Below are 16466 nucleotides of genomic sequence, written 5' to 3'. Positions count from 1 at the left end.
ATAAACTACAAGTTAAAGTGCTTTGGCAACACGTGTACAAATATCATAAAATTAGATATCAGTTACATTTAAAGTAACTTATTCTTTGAGTATTGGGAACACTGCAAACCAGATGATGTCTGCAAAATCAGGTTAAAAAATGTTTGAGAGATTTTCTCTGGGTGATCTCTTGATCTCTCACCAAACCTGAGAACACCTGCTCCAGTAGAGCCTAAGTACCTTCGTTTCGTCCAGCCTGTGGCCTACATACTGAAGCCAGAGAACAGAGACGAGGTTTTGTTACAGTACAGCAAAAGCTCAAGAGGGAGGGCTGTGGCTGGTTGAAATCCAATCCTTTTGTCCATTCTGAGGCCAAGGTTTGGCTTCAAACCAAAATGCACTGCCAACTTCTTCTACTTCTTTAAAAAGAAAAGACTCGTCCACATGATGTAAGTCTACACCTAACATATCACAGCTTTAAATATAAAAAGATTTCTGAATCATACCATCAGCACGATTGTTGGAACTGCAGATCGATGAGAAGCAGCACTCTCAGTCATTTAACTTATTACTGAGCAAGCTGTTTTATGTGTCACACGGGTGTTTGTGTCACCAGAACCAGATTCTCTCTGCAGTACAGTTTCTGACCGGCTGTCAGTGTTTTTGTAATGTAATACAGTATGTTCATGTGATCAGTGCTACGAGTAGAAAAAGGCGGAATAGATTCTTCTCATTGGCAACCGTTGTTCTTAAAAGTTTATTTTCTTATTTTTCCCCATCCACATAGAAAAATTATACACACAATACTTCCACAATACATACGTTCTGCACTAACTGACCTTTTCATTGCCTCCGCATCCTCCTGCTGAGAAGGAACTCAATCCTGATAGAGTCAAACACTTAACGTTGTGTTAATGTTAATGCAAATAATAGGTTAGGGTAGTATGCGTGCATTTTTTCCTCATGAGTGTACTTTACATGTATGACCACATATAGAACAGATACATGTTGACTGTACAGAAAAAACTATCAAAGGAGAAATCCACCCATCGTCTCTAGTGTTAGTTAGATAATGTGGGCTGGTTACCAGTAAACAGAACAGCTGTTGCTAACGAAATGCATCCTACAGATTAGAGCAACTGCTAAATAGTGATCTAGGATGTGATTTAAGTGCAGGGTGGCTTCCATCAACAGTTCCTTAATCACTTTTTTGGATCATTAATACCCAAGTACCTCCACCACCAGTCCATAACTTAGGACAGAAGAATATGATGAAGCACTGTAGGCACAGCAGGCTTTTCATACTTACATTATATACACTTTCTTAAACCTTCTGTTTGACTTTGGATAATAAAGACTTACCAAGGGTTACCCCCGATAATTAAAGACAAAAAGCGAGAAACACGTTTTCTTCTGGCTGAGTAGACCAAAAGTTCTATAAAAAAAACCTTTTTTAAAAGACATTAACTGCACAAAGTTAACCCTGAAATGATTATGTGAAATAATAGTTATAATATGAAGCAGAGAGGATGCTCAGTACTGTAAAATCCACACCAGAATTGTCCTTATTGGAGTGAGCAAGCTGACTTCGACAGAACAGTGGCAGTTCACCTTAGCTCCTCAGAGCTGCCAATCTTGACTGCATCTCTTCAATGTCCTCCTCTGACTCTTCGTCTGAAGCTGCAGCCGCTCCAGGGGGCTCCATTTCAGGCAGGGCATCTGTGACTTTGCTCGGTGCTTTGCCAAGTGCACCTAATGAAGCAGAGAGAACCAACCAAGCTTTCAGTATTGTTCATATAATTCAATATGTGGTGGTTCTAAATGCCTAAACTTTATAACAAAACAGGAATATAACAATAGCATATTGTGATGAGTATAGCTTAGTTTCTGCCAAAGTACTTTCTGTATAGTTCCCTTTGACCCGTACGTAACCCGTGGAAACTGTACCTAAACAGAGATCTGTTTTGCGTTTCCACCATGGACCGGCTTTGGAGGTAAACTCTTTCACTTTTCCAGTTGGGAGACAACCGGGGAGACTGGCTTTAACTTGTGGGAAAATGCTGCATTTATTAACTGACAAACTGTGACCTTCACTGTACATTACTGTCCGATGACAACATATACAAACTGAATACCTTTTTTCCTCTGCTCAACCACACATAGCACATTTTGTATACTTTCTTCTCAGTATGTGGTTGCTCATTACAACAGGGAAACAGGCTTTGCTTGAGAAAAGGCTGCAGACAGCAGGACAAGAGACTGATACATCAGAGCACAGACGACGAGATGACTCTGGTTGTTCTGAATGATTGGTCAGTGGTCTGCAGCGTCCACCTCATAGTATCGGATCATTTTGCTAGGTGCCTCAAATGGAGAGGTAAAGACAGTACAGGATGTCATGAAGTGATTCGTTTAGTACCATCCACAACATCTGATACTCGAAACGCAAAAATAGCCGCGTGTAACGAGGTGAATCGGACTGCTTGGTGGAAACAAGGCTTTAGTTGAACAAATCTTTCACCTGCTGTGATCTCAAAGAGGATCTTGTCAACCTCCTCCTCTGCTGCTTCCTCCATCTCTTCTCCATCTTCCATGCTCTCAAATGTGTCTTCCAGCATCTCCTCAATGATGCCAGCCTGAAAGATGAATACATGTACATGATGCCATTGTTTAGCAACATTTTCTTGTAAACAAATAATGTTAGATTGTGATTGGAGTCGTACTAACTTTCTTGTACTAACTTGGCTGTAAAGTAATTTCTATCTATTTATTTTGGACATTGCTGCTGACCTTCATCATCTCCTTTGATAGTTCCCTCATGTTGGCCTGGATCTCTGGGATTTTCACTAGGTTCTGCATGGCTTTCATCACCTCTGTGCTCTTCTGCAAGGCTCCAGCTACACGGACAACAGCTAGAAACGCAGAGCAGAACATTTAGTTTAATGGTTCAACTGATGACAATAAAGAATTTTAGATACATTTCCCCCTCGCTAATGAACCAGTTGCTGTACTCCCAAACTCACCAGCCTGATTCTTCATGCTGAGGAGGGCAGAGTTCATGTGAGCTTTGGAGGCGTAAAGTTTTGTCACAGCTCGTTTTGACTGAATCATCTCCTTTGCAAGAACAATACACACGTCCTTCTGGCCCTTTTTGGCAGCATCTTTAATGGATCTCTTAACTTTGTCTTCTTCCCTTTGAATATCTGAAACAAAACGGCATGTCTTTACATACAACACAAAACTACTATATAACTTAAATTATCAGATCATTGACTGTAGGGTGTAATAAAAAACATACAACAACAAATTATATATCTGAAACAAAAGGCCATATCATTGGATACAACACAAAACTCATATAACTTACCTAATCAGGTCATTGACTGTTGAGTGTAATAAAATTGTGCAACAAATTTTCCATCTTAATGAGTCACTGCCACTAGTGTAAAGTCATTTATAATTTCATGATGGAAATGTTTACTTTACATTTATCTGGCCAGTAAGCCCATTAGATTAATCAGTAGCTGTCAAGACTTTTTAAGCAATCAACATATTTCAATAGAAACAAATGTGACATTCTCTTCCATTTTCATACGGTCAGCTATTAAAGACTAATCATTAAACTATATGAGGGTTAGTGTATATGAACTGGCCTGACATTTACAATCATAAAATATTACACTTTTCTCTTAGAAAGTTCATCTGTTCAGTGATAGTGTCAGATGTTGTCTTTATCTTACCTCGAATTTGTCTGTCAATCACTCTCATTTCCCTCCTGATTTTTTTAGACCACTCAGAGATCTGAAATGATACATCATGTTATTACAACTGCATTGACATTATTACAGTTAAAATAACACTTACAATATTGCAATGCTCGTTTCAATAAAGCATTACGTGTAACACTAGACTACAGCAATGTGAAACTTTTGACAACTAAACCGTAAAAGACCCCGATGTTAGCTAAAGCGAACAAATCAGGGTTTGTTTACATTGAAGCGGCTGACATCAGACTAGTGTTAGCTTGTATGCTAACTAGCTAGCTCTCGCTACAGAAACCCAAATAAGATTAGTTAATGAGGCATATAAACAAACGAATTACAATAAATATGGCATACATAATACAAGATAACCCCGGATAATATTAAAGGGACTGTTGGTTCACTTTTAAATAGACTAAAGTCAGCTGTTCAATTAGCGAGAAGTAGCAACAGATTGGACGAACTAAGCTGAGTTGAACTGACAGCTATCGTTAGCAAGGTTAGCAAAATGTGCTGTCGTTTCTTTTCTTACAACGGACAAAACTCTCAAAGACAGTCCTTGTCTTCAGCTGTCAGTACTCACCAGCTCTTTGGGGTCTTTCTCCGGTGTTCTGCCAAACAGCCCCATTGTGTCTATTGAGTTAAATGGCAAGCTAACCTACCTGACTAAAACTAGCTTGCTAGCTCAGCCTGTTCAACTAGCACTTCCTGTTCTCGCTGAGGCCCGTCGGGCTGCGTTCGAACATGAGGAGACCTTCAGTCCATCTGGCCTTCATCAAGGAAACAAGGACAAGTGTTCAAGTGAAGGTGAAATCTAACCTAAGTAATTAAATGCTTTGATGATAAGCCATTTTTATATATTAAAGGATTTCACATTAAAGATATCCACGATCATATGTGACCAGTCAAAACTTTTATTCAAGCAATCCCTAAGTACATTTTGACTAATCAAATTCACATTCAGTTCAAATTTAAGATATATTTGGTTACATTCTGACTGGTAGGAATAAAATGTAAGATGTAAAGAAATCAGAAATATGAATTCCAGATATCTCCATTTAAATTATGACTTACACTTATGAATACACATTTAAGGATATTATAATTAGCTATTACCAGTCAAAACACAACTGATGATATCAGAAACTGGGGTTTTGACTAGTCATAACTAAAGTCAGCATATCTTGATTTTAGGGTGACTAGTGAAAGTCCTTTTTAAGAGATCTTGTGCATGGCTATTTATTCATAATCACAATAAAACTTCAAGGAACGCAGCCCCAAGAACATTTTTTCCCCTTGTGGTTTATTTAGACTTGGCAAGCAATATGACAAATAGACCATGGCTATTGCTTCCTCTTGGTCTGGTAAAAAGAAAACTAGATCTTACTGCTGCCTAGTGGTCCTATATTTACTTACATATATAAAATTGGAGGTGCCAAGTGCTGCCCAATTCTTAAAAAATAAAGTAAACAAACTACCAAACCGTAAAAGTTAAACCAATAAAGAAAAGAAAATATGAATTGAAAAAGAAAATATCTTATCAAATACTTAAACACATAATACAGACAACAGCAAACAAACAATTAATAGCTCCTAACATACAGAGCAACTCACGCTGTTTGTAGATTTCTTAAACTATCATTCTACTCAGACTGTAATTGCTGATATCTTGGATTATAATTCTGAGTGGTGACATTGTAATTCTGACCAGTCAAACTGCTAAATTTAAAGTGTGATCAGGTATTATTAATTGAAGCTTATTATACATCAAAGATACTTGGTATAGCCTTAATGAGGTCTAGACAAACTTTCTTCAGTTAAAAAAAACATAAAGTCCTTCAACATATTGTATTTTTTGTTTTAAACTATATTTCCTTTGCAGATGACAATTTTACAAATGACCAGCTCGATACAAATATGATGCCTTGATAAAGATTAGTATATAAAACGTAGTTGAAATGAACTTCCCACAGACCAATTGCAACATTGAAATGCTGTTTACATGTTAACACTGTACATTTTATTACAGTCACTTGTTATTATTGAGGTGTGTATTTGCTGTATGTCATTATAATCTGGGGAATTCTACTTGTAGTGGAGGTTTCTTGTAGTTTGGTATCGTTTACTTAGACCCTGTACACTCATTCAGGTGTTTTCTTTTAGTCTGTCTGATTAGACCTCTGCGTAGGTGGATATTAGGTGAAGCTATTCTTGGAGTTACTCTACATAAAGTCACCAAACGCCATGCTGCAGTTAGGACAGGCCCATTTCAAAGCAGACATTTTGAGGTATTAATAACAACATTAACAATGACTCCATTTGAGTTCCCTATTAAGCCGTGACAGTTTGACAGTGAGCCAACATGCAGAGTAACTGTGTGAAACAGCCAGCTAAGTGGAATGTAACATGTCAAGTGGTCCCGCCCTGACAAATGCCACAAAGAGAAGAGTCAAGATGTCAATCAAGCACAGTCTTTTCACACCCAAACAGAAGGCTGACACCTGTGTTGGTGGACAGTTACTGTGTAGGAGCTTCAAGCTGAGGATCGAAATTCTTCCTCCATCACTACTAAAACCTGTCTGCAGTGGAGCAGAGGTCCACAAGCAAACGTTTAATGCACCTGAAGACAGACAATCCTCCCCAAATTCTAAAACAACACCAATAACACACATATGACACATTAATGTTTAATTAATAATAATCAGAATAAAAGTAAATAAGTTAATATAAGTAATCTGACATTCCAAAGGGGAAAGTTTCGTATGTATTTCTTTTTATAGTTCAAGTATATTTTGGTGTCAATACCTCAGTGCCTTAATTGAAGTCCAGTTTTGAATGCAGGATTTTGACTTGTTACACTGTGGTGTTAGTTTTTTTACTTACACACTGCTAAAGGTACATTTATGAATGATTGATGTGAATAGCTCATATTAAAATAAATGAATGAATGAATGAATGAATGAATGAATAAATAAATAAAACAATAAATTCAATCTTCATGCAAATCTTAAAGCCATTTTTTTTCTTCATTTTTACTTTGTTATTACACATTAATGTATGGATGTACAGTTCATCGTATGGCCAGACCACACCTGTATCACTGCGCGACAGGTACTTTCATTCCCTCTCCAAAGCCTTTCAGGTAGCTCTTTCTTTCAAAATGTGTGCCACCTCTTGCAAGTTCCAGACATCATTTAGATTTCTGAAACGCAGACTTCAAAGATATTAAAGTGATGTGCACGCATCGATCCTGCAGCCCGCGAGACGTGGTCCGAGAAACTCTACCTGACAGGTTAAATTGAGGGCAAACATGTCCGCAGAGCCAGTGTCCCTACTGCGTGTGACGTATTCTACGGTCCCCTTTCCAGGGAGTTCTAGATGTTTCTGTTATTGATTGGTTACCGCACCAATCACGTCAGGACAATGGTAGTGACGCAGCCAATCAAGGGCGTGAGGGGGCGGGCATTAGAGCATCCGTCCGTCAGAGCCGCTGGGTGATGTTAGGGCCGCCTTGGAGTGGGAGAATCCGCTCTGGACACCATTGCCTTGGGATTACTCTGAATGAGTTTGCTATAAACAGCTCGACTTACATAACCGCTAGTAATACAGTGAGAGCACTATTCAGCGAGCTTCTCTTTTATTTTCCGAGCAGAGGACACGCTTAATTGCATTCCCATTTGGGCAGAGACCTCCAGTGTATGTGCATAGCCTATATATTTTTTTTTCTCATAGCTGTCAAGTGCGGTAGTTTGCGGAGGATAACTTAGAAGAGGTGAATCGCAGAGCGCTCATTATGTCAGTGGTAGGCATTGATGTGGGCTTCCAGAACTGTTACATCGCAGTGGCCAGGAGCGGCGGCATTGAAACCATCACCAATGACTATAGTGACAGATGCACACCGTAAGTATACATATTGACAGGCGTCACCATCTCCGTGAAATGTGCTGTGGCTGGGAGTTTGTTACGCAATGTTCGCGACTGGAGGCTGAGCGGCGACGGTATACATCCAGCAGGGATGGTGGTGGTGGTGGTGGCTGTAATGAGGCCTGCAACTTTTGGTTTATTCACCGTCACAGCAGGTGGACGTAGGTCACAATGTCGCATGTGTATGAAATGACCCTGTCTTCTCATAGACAGTTGACATGTCACCACCAGTGAGCTTCAAAGTTCATGTGATAAGCATCTTAAAGAAGACAGTATGTTATTGAGGTTGTATAGTATGTTAATATGTTAGTATACTGTGTCTTTAAAATAAAAATAAATAGGTTTTGACATGACATGGCGATGTTATGACAGGCCAACAAAGCGACATGCTTAACGTGTACAAGGACCAGCCCAGACATGACAGGGAATGTGTCAGTAAACGCGACATTGTATGGTAAAAGTGGATTTGTTTTATTTCATAGAGGATGTGATGAATTCATTAATCTTACAGTACAAGGAAATGTCCATGTGGGTTTCTGATACTGGAGTACATGTGCTGCAGCATCCTGCAAACAGGAATGTGCAGCAGGGAAGGAGAATGAGCATTGCACCTTTAAGTGATGGGGATATTTTTATGGCAAGGTGAAACCAGGGAGTGACTTGTCACATACAGCACAGCCAATGTGAGATGGATCCCTAGAGCTCATATGACTAGAAAGCACTCGTCTTCCTCTGTAAGCACAATGGTTTGTCTGCTAAAAGAAGAGTTAAATGGGAGGTGATGATTTTGAGCTCACTTCTGAAGGTGAACTGTTTCATTCTCTGTCTCACTGCCCTGGTTTGTAGCTCTTCCTCAGACTCCCTTGTGAAATTTCCCTTAATCCAAATCCACCTCTCTGCGCTGAACATTTGATTCTGTCTGCAACAGTCAGTCAATTACAGTTGTACCTCGTCTGCCACATCTGTTAACTGGATTATTTCTGTTGCCGTAGCCTTCCTAATTTGCTGATGTGTGTTTGTCTTCCATCAAGGGCTTGTGTGTCTTTGGCCTCCAAAAACCGCATCATTGGAAACGCAGCCAAAAGTCAAGTAAGATCAACCATGGCAGTTTGTCTACATTACTGCAATAAAAAGCAACATTACACACTGAAATGATGATGTTACAAAATAACAAAATGGCTACTACAATACACAGCTTAACAAAATACATCTTCTTATTTTAGGTCATAACAAACTTCAAGAACACAGTCCATGGCTTCAAAAAGTTCCACGGCAGAGCATTTGATGACCCATTTGTCCAAGCGGAAAAACCCAAACTGCCTTACAGTTTACATAAACTGGCCAATGGAAACGCTGGAATTAAGGTGAGGCACTGTACAAACCTCCAGCACGTTCTTCTTCACTGCTTTTTTGTTTTTTCCCTCCCTTTCTCTCTGACCCTGACCATTCTCTGCTGTCACTGCACACCTTTGTTCTTTTAATGTGACCACTACACTGACCCTTACAAGTGAATGGGATCCATCCATGTTTATTTTTCCCCCTGTAATTCACCCCCAAACCACACATCTATACGTGCTTTACTCTCATTAGCCTCACTGTATCATGTCTACAGGTGCGATATTTGGATGAGGACAAAGTGTTCACAGTGGAGCAGATCACAGGGATGCTGCTCAACAAGCTGAAAGAGACGTCAGAGAGCGCTCTGAAGAAGCCGGTGGTGGACTGTGTCATCTCCGTGAGTGATGAAGACATTACAGAGGGCCATCATCGTAATTCACCAAGTGGCTCAATGAAACATATTGATTTGTGCTCTCTTCTACAGGTCCCGAGTTTTTTCACAGATGCTGAAAGACGATCTGTGTTTGATGCGTCTCAGATCGCAGGGCTGAACTGTTTACGGCTAATTAATGATACGACTGCAGGTCAGTGTTCGCACAAATTTTCTGTGGTATCAACGAGGGCTGCCAGTATGGTAAAAAAAAAAGTCGTTTTGGGATTATTTTGACAGATTGGGTTACAATTCAGGATTAGCGGGAATGATCATTTATGATCAAAATTTTCATTATCACTGAAAAAAATTATGATGAGCTAACATTTGTTGGGGTCTGTACCAAACAGACATGTTTTCTTACATCTGGAGGACAAGACTTGTAGGCCAGGACATCTCTGCAGATCTCTGCATATTTTACCTATATCAAAGAATTACAGCTTCTGAGATATGGATATTGCACTGTGCCATGTTGCTATTTCGATAATATTTGCACCAGCCTTTGCTGAGGTCACATTATGGGAAAATATACAGGTGCATGGTTTAGAAGTACCCAAGCTCTTTTACATAGATTCAGTGACATTTTATCTATAAAGTTCAAGACATGAGTACTAATGAGGACTTTATAACTTAGACAATGTGAAAATAAATGTCTGTATTATAAACAGTGGCTTTGGCCTACGGGATCTACAAACAAGACCTTCCTACTCCAGAAGAGAGGCCCAGAAATGTGGTATTTGTGGACATGGGACATTCATCTTTCCAGGTCTCCATCACCGCCTTCAACAAAGGGAAACTCAAGGTTAGCCTCTTAACTTTTCTCCATCTTGACCTTCTCCTACACCCGTACCTTTAAACCTGAAGCTCATTATCATCTCTGCTCTGTCAGGTCCTCGCCACGGCGTTTGACACCTACCTTGGTGGGCGCAATTTTGACGAGGTGTTGGTAGATTACTTCTGCGAGGAGTTTAAGGGCAAGTACAAGCTCAATGTGAGGGACAACCCAAGGGCTCTGCTGCGGCTGCACCAGGAGTGCGAGAAGCTGAAGAAGCTGATGAGTGCCAATTCCTCCGATCTGCCTCTGAACATAGAGTGCTTCATGAACGACATCGATGTTACCAGCAGGATGAACAGGTACGAGTTTTACTCCTTAACCATGCATCTTCAAAGTGGAAATCTAGTATTATAGATGTTTTTTCTTCATTTGTAACCCACAGGGGCCATTTTGAAGAGATGAGTGCTCAATATCTGATGAGAGTGGAGATGCCACTGAAGACAGCCCTTGAACAATCAAGTATGTCCGTCAATTTTGGTTGAACTTATCAAGGTGTATTGTTTGAAAACTATGAAGGAAGAGTCCACTGAGTGCATTGTGTGTGTTCTGTGGCAGAGCTGAGCCGAGATGACATCTATGCAGTGGAGATAGTTGGAGGAGCCACGAGAAGCCCGGCCATCAAAGAGAGAATCGGCAAGTTCTTCGGCAAAGACATCAGCACCACGCTCAACGCAGACGAAGCTGTCGCTAGAGGCTGTGCACTTCAGGTGGGACTCTCCTCTTGACACTAACAGATAATGTTGTCTTGTTTTGAAGTACTGTACAAATATTCTGTGGTTCATGAAATGTAATGTAGTGATTTGTTTGTGTTTTTGGCTGTAGTGTGCGATTTTGTCACCAGCATTTAAAGTGCGCGAATTCTCCATCACTGACGTGGTTCCCTTTCCTATTACTCTTCGCTGGAAGTCACCAACAGATGATGGACTGGGGTAAGGAAATTTAAAATCTTAATGAGCCACATAAGACAGTAACACTACATAAAACAAGACTCTGTATTTCTCTGTAGTCATTTCTCTACTTGTTAAATCGAGCTAAGCCAGCTGGCTCGAACATACAGTATTTGCTGACTGTGTTTCACAACCTGACGCAGCCTTTTCTCTTACTGTTTTTTGTCACAGAGAGTGTGAGGTGTTCAGCAAGAATCACGCTGCTCCGTTTTCCAAAGTGATCACCTTTCACAAGAAGGAGCCCTTTGAACTTGAAGCCTTCTATAGCAGCCCCCAGGAGCTCCCCTACCCGGACCACAGGATAGGTAACTCTGCTTATTTTGCCCTTTGAATCCCCTGAGAGACTAATCCGGAGATTTTAAGATGTAACGGAGCAGGTATCTGGTCTACAGAAAGAGAGGTCATTGACGCATGTGCTGTAAGTAGTTTTTTGGGTGGCCCATTTGTGGCGAAGTCCCTATAGGGATCTACAGCCTGGATGGGAATTAGGAATAAGGCACAGTCTCCCACAGATGGGTCCTAATGAGTCAACCAAACACCATCATCGTCTGGCTGTGCATGTGTGTGTTTATGTGTATACTCTCAGGTGGGAGATTAGTTTGTAATTTCCACCCACCTGTCTGTTAAGGGAATATGTTAAGGGCCTGTAACGGAAGCGCTTTAACAAACCACTCGTTTTGTTTCCATCTGTCACCAGGATGTTTTTCTATCCAGAACGTGGTTCCCCAGCCAGATGGAGACAGCTCTAAAGTGAAGGTCAAAGTGCGAGTGAACGTCCACGGCATCTTCAGCGTGTCCAGCGCCTCTCTGATCGAGAAGCAGAAAGGCGAGGGAGAGGATATGCAAATTGATTCTGAGCCAATGGTGCAGAATGAGGGGAGGGCAGAGGACCAGGTAGGATGATTTATCCAACAACTATTGGATGGAGTTCCATGAAATGTGCTAAGCAGCTTAGCCTCTGACTTTTTTAAAGCCTGTTTCCTACTTATTCTTGGCCCTGAGGAAACCATATAAATATTAGAAGATAATTCCTTTACAGTTGTCTAATGTACAGTACCAGCTTATATTGCTTCTTCAATCATAACACAAATATGAAATATTTTGTTATTTAAATTTAATGTGGATTGCATAAAATAGCTGTGTGTGTGTTATGTCTCAGACCAAAATGCAGGTGGACCAGGATGGCCAGAGCCAGGGTGACCAGCAGAACGAAGACAACAGTTCCAGCAGTAAGGTCAGTTCAGCTGCTTGTATCAGACAGTCTTGATATGATACAGATACCAAGTAATCTGTTGATTGTTTTTTTTTGATGAATCGATTAGTAGTGTGATCTATAAATGTCAGTAAAGTCCAGGATGACGTCCTCAAGTGTCCTGTTTTGTTCAAAACCCAAAGATATTCATTTTACTTTCATGGAGGAGTAAAGAAACAGGAAGTTATGCACATTTAAGCAGTTGGAGTCAGAGAATTTGAATGTTTTCTCTTGAAAAATTACTCAAATCGATGATTGGATTAGTTGGAGATGAATTTAATAGTTGATAACTAATTGATTAATCTACTTCTAAGATACTGACTTGTTGTAAATAGTGCATATTGATGTATCCCTACAGGAATAACACAAGATTATATTAATTAGACTGAAAATATATTAGTTTAAGTTTGATAAAGCAATAAAATTACAAAAGAAGTTATATTAGGTCTACAGCCACTGAATTGTGTTTTCTGGTTTCTAAATCCAGGAGGGGGTGGCTGGGGAAAAGCAGGACCCAGCAGCAGGGGGAAGCAAGCCCAAAGTTAAGGTGAAGAGTATCGATCTGCCCATCATGGCCAACAACATTCGACAGCTCGACAGCGATGTCCTTAACGACTTTGTGGAGTATGAGGTGAGTGCTCCTGCTGGCCTTTCGAAGAGCTGAGTCATGGTCTGATTGAAATGCTGATTCCCTGAGGACTCACAGATGGAGGGGAGTTAAAACCTGATATGTGCTTGACATGTGCTTGACTTGTTTTTAGGTCTGTGATTGTTTACCATGGTGACTTACACTTATTATTGTCATTTGTTTGTTTAATGCTGAATAATTGGCCTAATCTGTGCCAGCACCACTGTAGGGGAGTGTCTGCATGCTGCCTCCTGTTTAAATCTCAGGAATAATGTTTCCCTGACTAAATGTCTTGATTTTATGTAAACGTGGCAGTTTATGTCCTTTAAACATATAGCTGAGAGCTTGAAATATGTTAAATGATGGCTACTAGATTTTAAAATTTTGAAATGTCTCACCGCTTGACATAAACAACATTATGAGTAACTGCATTCATAGTAACAAGGGTTGGGACAGATTACTTTGAAATGTAGTCAGCTACTGAATAAATAAAATAATTTTCTGTCATGAGTAACTCAATCAATTGTTGGATTACAAAAAAATGTAATCTAATCTGAATTATTATGAAAATAAGGCACCTTGAACTAAAAACTTTGTCCACAATCACTGATTTTTATCTTCTGTACTAAAAAGAGAAATATTTGAAAGATGTCAGAAAAAGTGGAATCAAGTAATCCTTGACAATGTAACTACAATCCAAATACACATTTGTTCAAATGTAATCCAGGCAGATTATAGTTACTTATTTTTTGTAGTATGATTATGTTATCCCAATTACATGAGATGTGTTACTAATCAACCCTGATTCAACACATTTCTTATTAAAAAATAAGACTAATATTATTTGTGTATAACATGTACCTTAACCAGTATCACGGTATAAACTACAGTGCAAGCTGCACTGGTCGCAGTCATCATAAGTATTTGATGTTTACGTTGTGAGCTAGATAACATTATATTGTAAAGTCTATTGCTGTTATTTTTTGGCTCCTCTGTGACATTTTTTGTGTGGTTTTTCCTCTCAGCGTCAGATGATTATCCAGGACAAACTGGTGAAAGAGCTGAATGACGCTAAAAATGCTGTTGAGGAGTATGTATACGATCTGCGGGACAAACTCTGTGGGATCTATGAAAAATATATCACTGAGGATGTGAGTGCTGCTTTCTTACATATCTTTTCTGACATTGTAAAAACAACTATAATTAAGAAGATGTACCCAGCAAATGTACCACTGCTGTACTTACTTAATAGCTATTTTATCTTTGGGCATTAATAACAGGACAGTAACCGGCTGACACTGATGCTGGAGGACACAGAGAACTGGCTGTATGAGGACGGAGAGGACCAACCCAAACAAGTCTATGAGGAGAAGCTCGGTGCACTCAAGGTTTGTTTTGATTTAGTCCAAAGAGCAGTAATATTTTCAATTTCAGATGGGATTTTACAAACAGCTAGAAAAGCTCTGAAGGTGTTTTAATGTGGGAACACTGTTATCCTCCAGAGGTTGGGTCAGCCCATTCAGGACCGGCACAGAGAGCATGAGGACAGGCCGAGGGCTTTTGATGAGCTGGGAAAGAAACTGCAACTCTACATGAAGTTTGTGGATTGCTTTAAACAGAAGGTAAATCCTTTTAATTGGGGGATGCAATGGCTTTAAGTACTCTTCAATAAAACATGTTTAAAAGGCAGATTTAAATACTGTAAGTGTCGCAATTTATGGGGTTTCTACAGTGCTAAACAAGTCTTGGTCACACCCACTGCAATTGTTTTAGATTTGCAGATGTAACTTTAGTAATTTTCTTGTGACAAACTGTTTCCGTAGGACGAGCGATACCTGCATTTGAGTGTTGAGGAAATGAGCACTGTGGAGAAGTGTGTGAGTGAAAGCATGGGCTGGATGAACAGCCAGATGAACGCACAGAGCAGACTCACCATTACTCAAGATCCCGTAGTTAAAGTAGCAGACATCATTGCCAAAATACAGGTATGTGCATGACCATTTAAGATTTAATCCTTCCATTAGATGAGACAAGATCTGCTGATTTTCATTTGCAAACATATTCTACACTTCTTACTCACCAGGAACTAGAGGATGTATGTAATCCAGTGATCAACAGGCCAAAGCCCACAGTGGAGGAGGCTGCTGAAGTCAATGACCAAAACAGCGGAGCTCATAATGGCCCGACAGCAAAGCAAGGAACAGAAGGGAAGGGAGAGGCGAAGGGAAGCCAGCAGACAAAGCCTGGCACAAAAGAGATGGAGGTGGACTGAGATCAGTGTCTGAGAAGCAAACTCTGCAACCATCACCGCGTTTAATACAACTGACCATTTAGACAGTAGAAACATCAATACCTGGGACCATTTCTCCATCGACACCAGCCACCTTTGTGGGTTTGTTTTTTTTGTGCCCCCCCCCCCTCCCATTCCCATCGGACTTTACCTTTTGAGGTTTTTGTTTTCACCCTTTGGTCCTTCTGTGTGACAATGATGTGCTTTACTCTCTCAAAGGTTTGACATACCTAATAAATGAAGGAATCATGCAATAGATTAAACTGACGTAAAACTGTTTCCTCTGTACCACCATACAGGAAGGTATCCTCTGTGTTTGCATTCCATGTGTCTCTTAAGTATCAGCAGTAAATCCTATCACTCATAAGAGAAATAGATAGTGCTATCCAAACAATTGCTAATGCGGAACTATTAGTTTGTATGCAATAATACAAATTATATATTTGTATTTCATGAATTTGAAATCATGTCCATGTCTAGAGACTGTAAATACTATTTTAGTAAATAAAAGCAGCCAACATATATATGTACATAAAGAACATATTCCCAGTACAATGGCAATGCTTGATACACCAAATCTCTTAGTAAGTGATTGGTTGCCTATTTCCTTTTTTTTTGTTTTCTTGCATTTTTCCATAATTAAGTCCTGGGATTTAAAGATGGCAAAAATAAATACATTTGTCTGTAAGACAAAATTTCTTAAGTCTGAAATTTATTTTTTGATTTTCTGCAGCTGAACCTGATAGAAATTGGCCAAAATCTATACCATAGTTGTGTCTGTGTGAAGTCCTGTGATGAGATTGGGACACTGTATTGGAAGGTTATATACTTTATACGTTTGATTCTCTTGCAAAAACTACTAAATGTGAGGGATCCTGTTTGCTGACAATACTATAATTGTGGATCAAAAATTACACTTTGAATTGAAGATTTGAATTGGAGATCTGTGATGTCATAAACACAGAGCTGCGTGGGATTTTTTGGTTAATCTGATAAATTAAGCCTTGAGGCAAAATGTGTATGGAGCCTGAATAATTCAAAATTAAATGAATAAATTAGACAGTAAGAAATAATAATCATGT

General features: G+C 39.7%; 2 protein-coding genes across 6 annotated transcripts; one reads left to right on the top strand and one right to left on the bottom strand.

The window, feature by feature from the left end:
- Nucleotides 1-722: 722 nt before the first annotated feature.
- On the bottom strand, nucleotides 723-4450 carry chmp3 (charged multivesicular body protein 3). Its single transcript, XM_073484354.1, has 6 exons — nucleotides 4324-4450; nucleotides 3720-3780; nucleotides 3003-3182; nucleotides 2770-2891; nucleotides 2501-2615; nucleotides 723-1731 (listed from the first exon to the last, which is right to left on the bottom strand). The coding sequence occupies exons 1-6, from the start codon at nucleotides 4366-4368 to the stop codon at nucleotides 1592-1594; spliced, it is 663 nt and encodes a 220-aa protein (XP_073340455.1). The 5' UTR covers nucleotides 4369-4450; the 3' UTR covers nucleotides 723-1591.
- Nucleotides 4451-7533: 3083 nt separating this feature from the next.
- Nucleotides 7534-15479, top strand: hspa4l (heat shock protein 4 like). 5 transcript variants are annotated; one of them, XM_073483651.1, is made up of 19 exons: nucleotides 7534-7640; nucleotides 8696-8753; nucleotides 8888-9028; nucleotides 9277-9399; nucleotides 9487-9586; nucleotides 10101-10234; nucleotides 10322-10566; nucleotides 10650-10726; nucleotides 10823-10974; nucleotides 11090-11196; nucleotides 11386-11519; nucleotides 11912-12096; nucleotides 12374-12448; nucleotides 12954-13097; nucleotides 14120-14245; nucleotides 14375-14482; nucleotides 14597-14716; nucleotides 14918-15079; nucleotides 15178-15479. In XM_073483651.1, exons 1-19 carry the CDS (start codon nucleotides 7534-7536, stop codon nucleotides 15364-15366), a joined length of 2487 nt encoding a protein of 828 aa, XP_073339752.1. In that variant the 3' UTR covers nucleotides 15367-15479. The 5 variants fall into 5 exon arrangements, with proteins under 5 accessions (XP_073339752.1, XP_073339751.1, XP_073339750.1 ...); XM_073483650.1 differs by having other exon boundaries at nucleotides 11912-12108; nucleotides 12957-13097; XM_073483649.1 differs by having other exon boundaries at nucleotides 11912-12108.
- Nucleotides 15480-16466: the final 987 nt, after the last annotated feature.

The sequence above is a fragment of the Pagrus major genome, chromosome 16 (genome assembly GCF_040436345.1).
Source record: "Pagrus major chromosome 16, Pma_NU_1.0".
In the NCBI taxonomy this organism is placed as follows: Eukaryota; Metazoa; Chordata; class Actinopteri; order Spariformes; family Sparidae; genus Pagrus; species Pagrus major.
The sequence above is the reverse complement of the archived record's forward strand: the minus strand, read 5'-3'. Positions and strand labels throughout refer to the sequence as shown.

Coding starts and splice junctions, on each gene's coding strand:
- chmp3 (XM_073484354.1), bottom strand. CDS start 4,368: ATGGGGCTGTTTGGCAGAACACCGGAGAAAGACCCCAAAGAGCTG. Junction 3,781..4,323: donor AGAAAGACCCCAAAGAGCTG/GTGAGTACTGAC, acceptor GTATCATTTCAG/ATCTCTGAGTGGTCTAAAAA. Junction 2,616..2,769: donor TATCAAAGGAGATGATGAAG/GTCAGCAGCAAT, acceptor TTCATCTTTCAG/GCTGGCATCATTGAGGAGAT.
- hspa4l (XM_073483648.1), top strand. CDS start 7,534: ATGTCAGTGGTAGGCATTGATGTGGGCTTCCAGAACTGTTACATCGCA. Junction 10,235..10,321: donor TCAACAAAGGGAAACTCAAG/GTTAGCCTCTTA, acceptor CTGCTCTGTCAG/GTCCTCGCCACGGCGTTTGA. Junction 13,098..14,119: donor ACGACTTTGTGGAGTATGAG/GTGAGTGCTCCT, acceptor TTTTCCTCTCAG/CGTCAGATGATTATCCAGGA.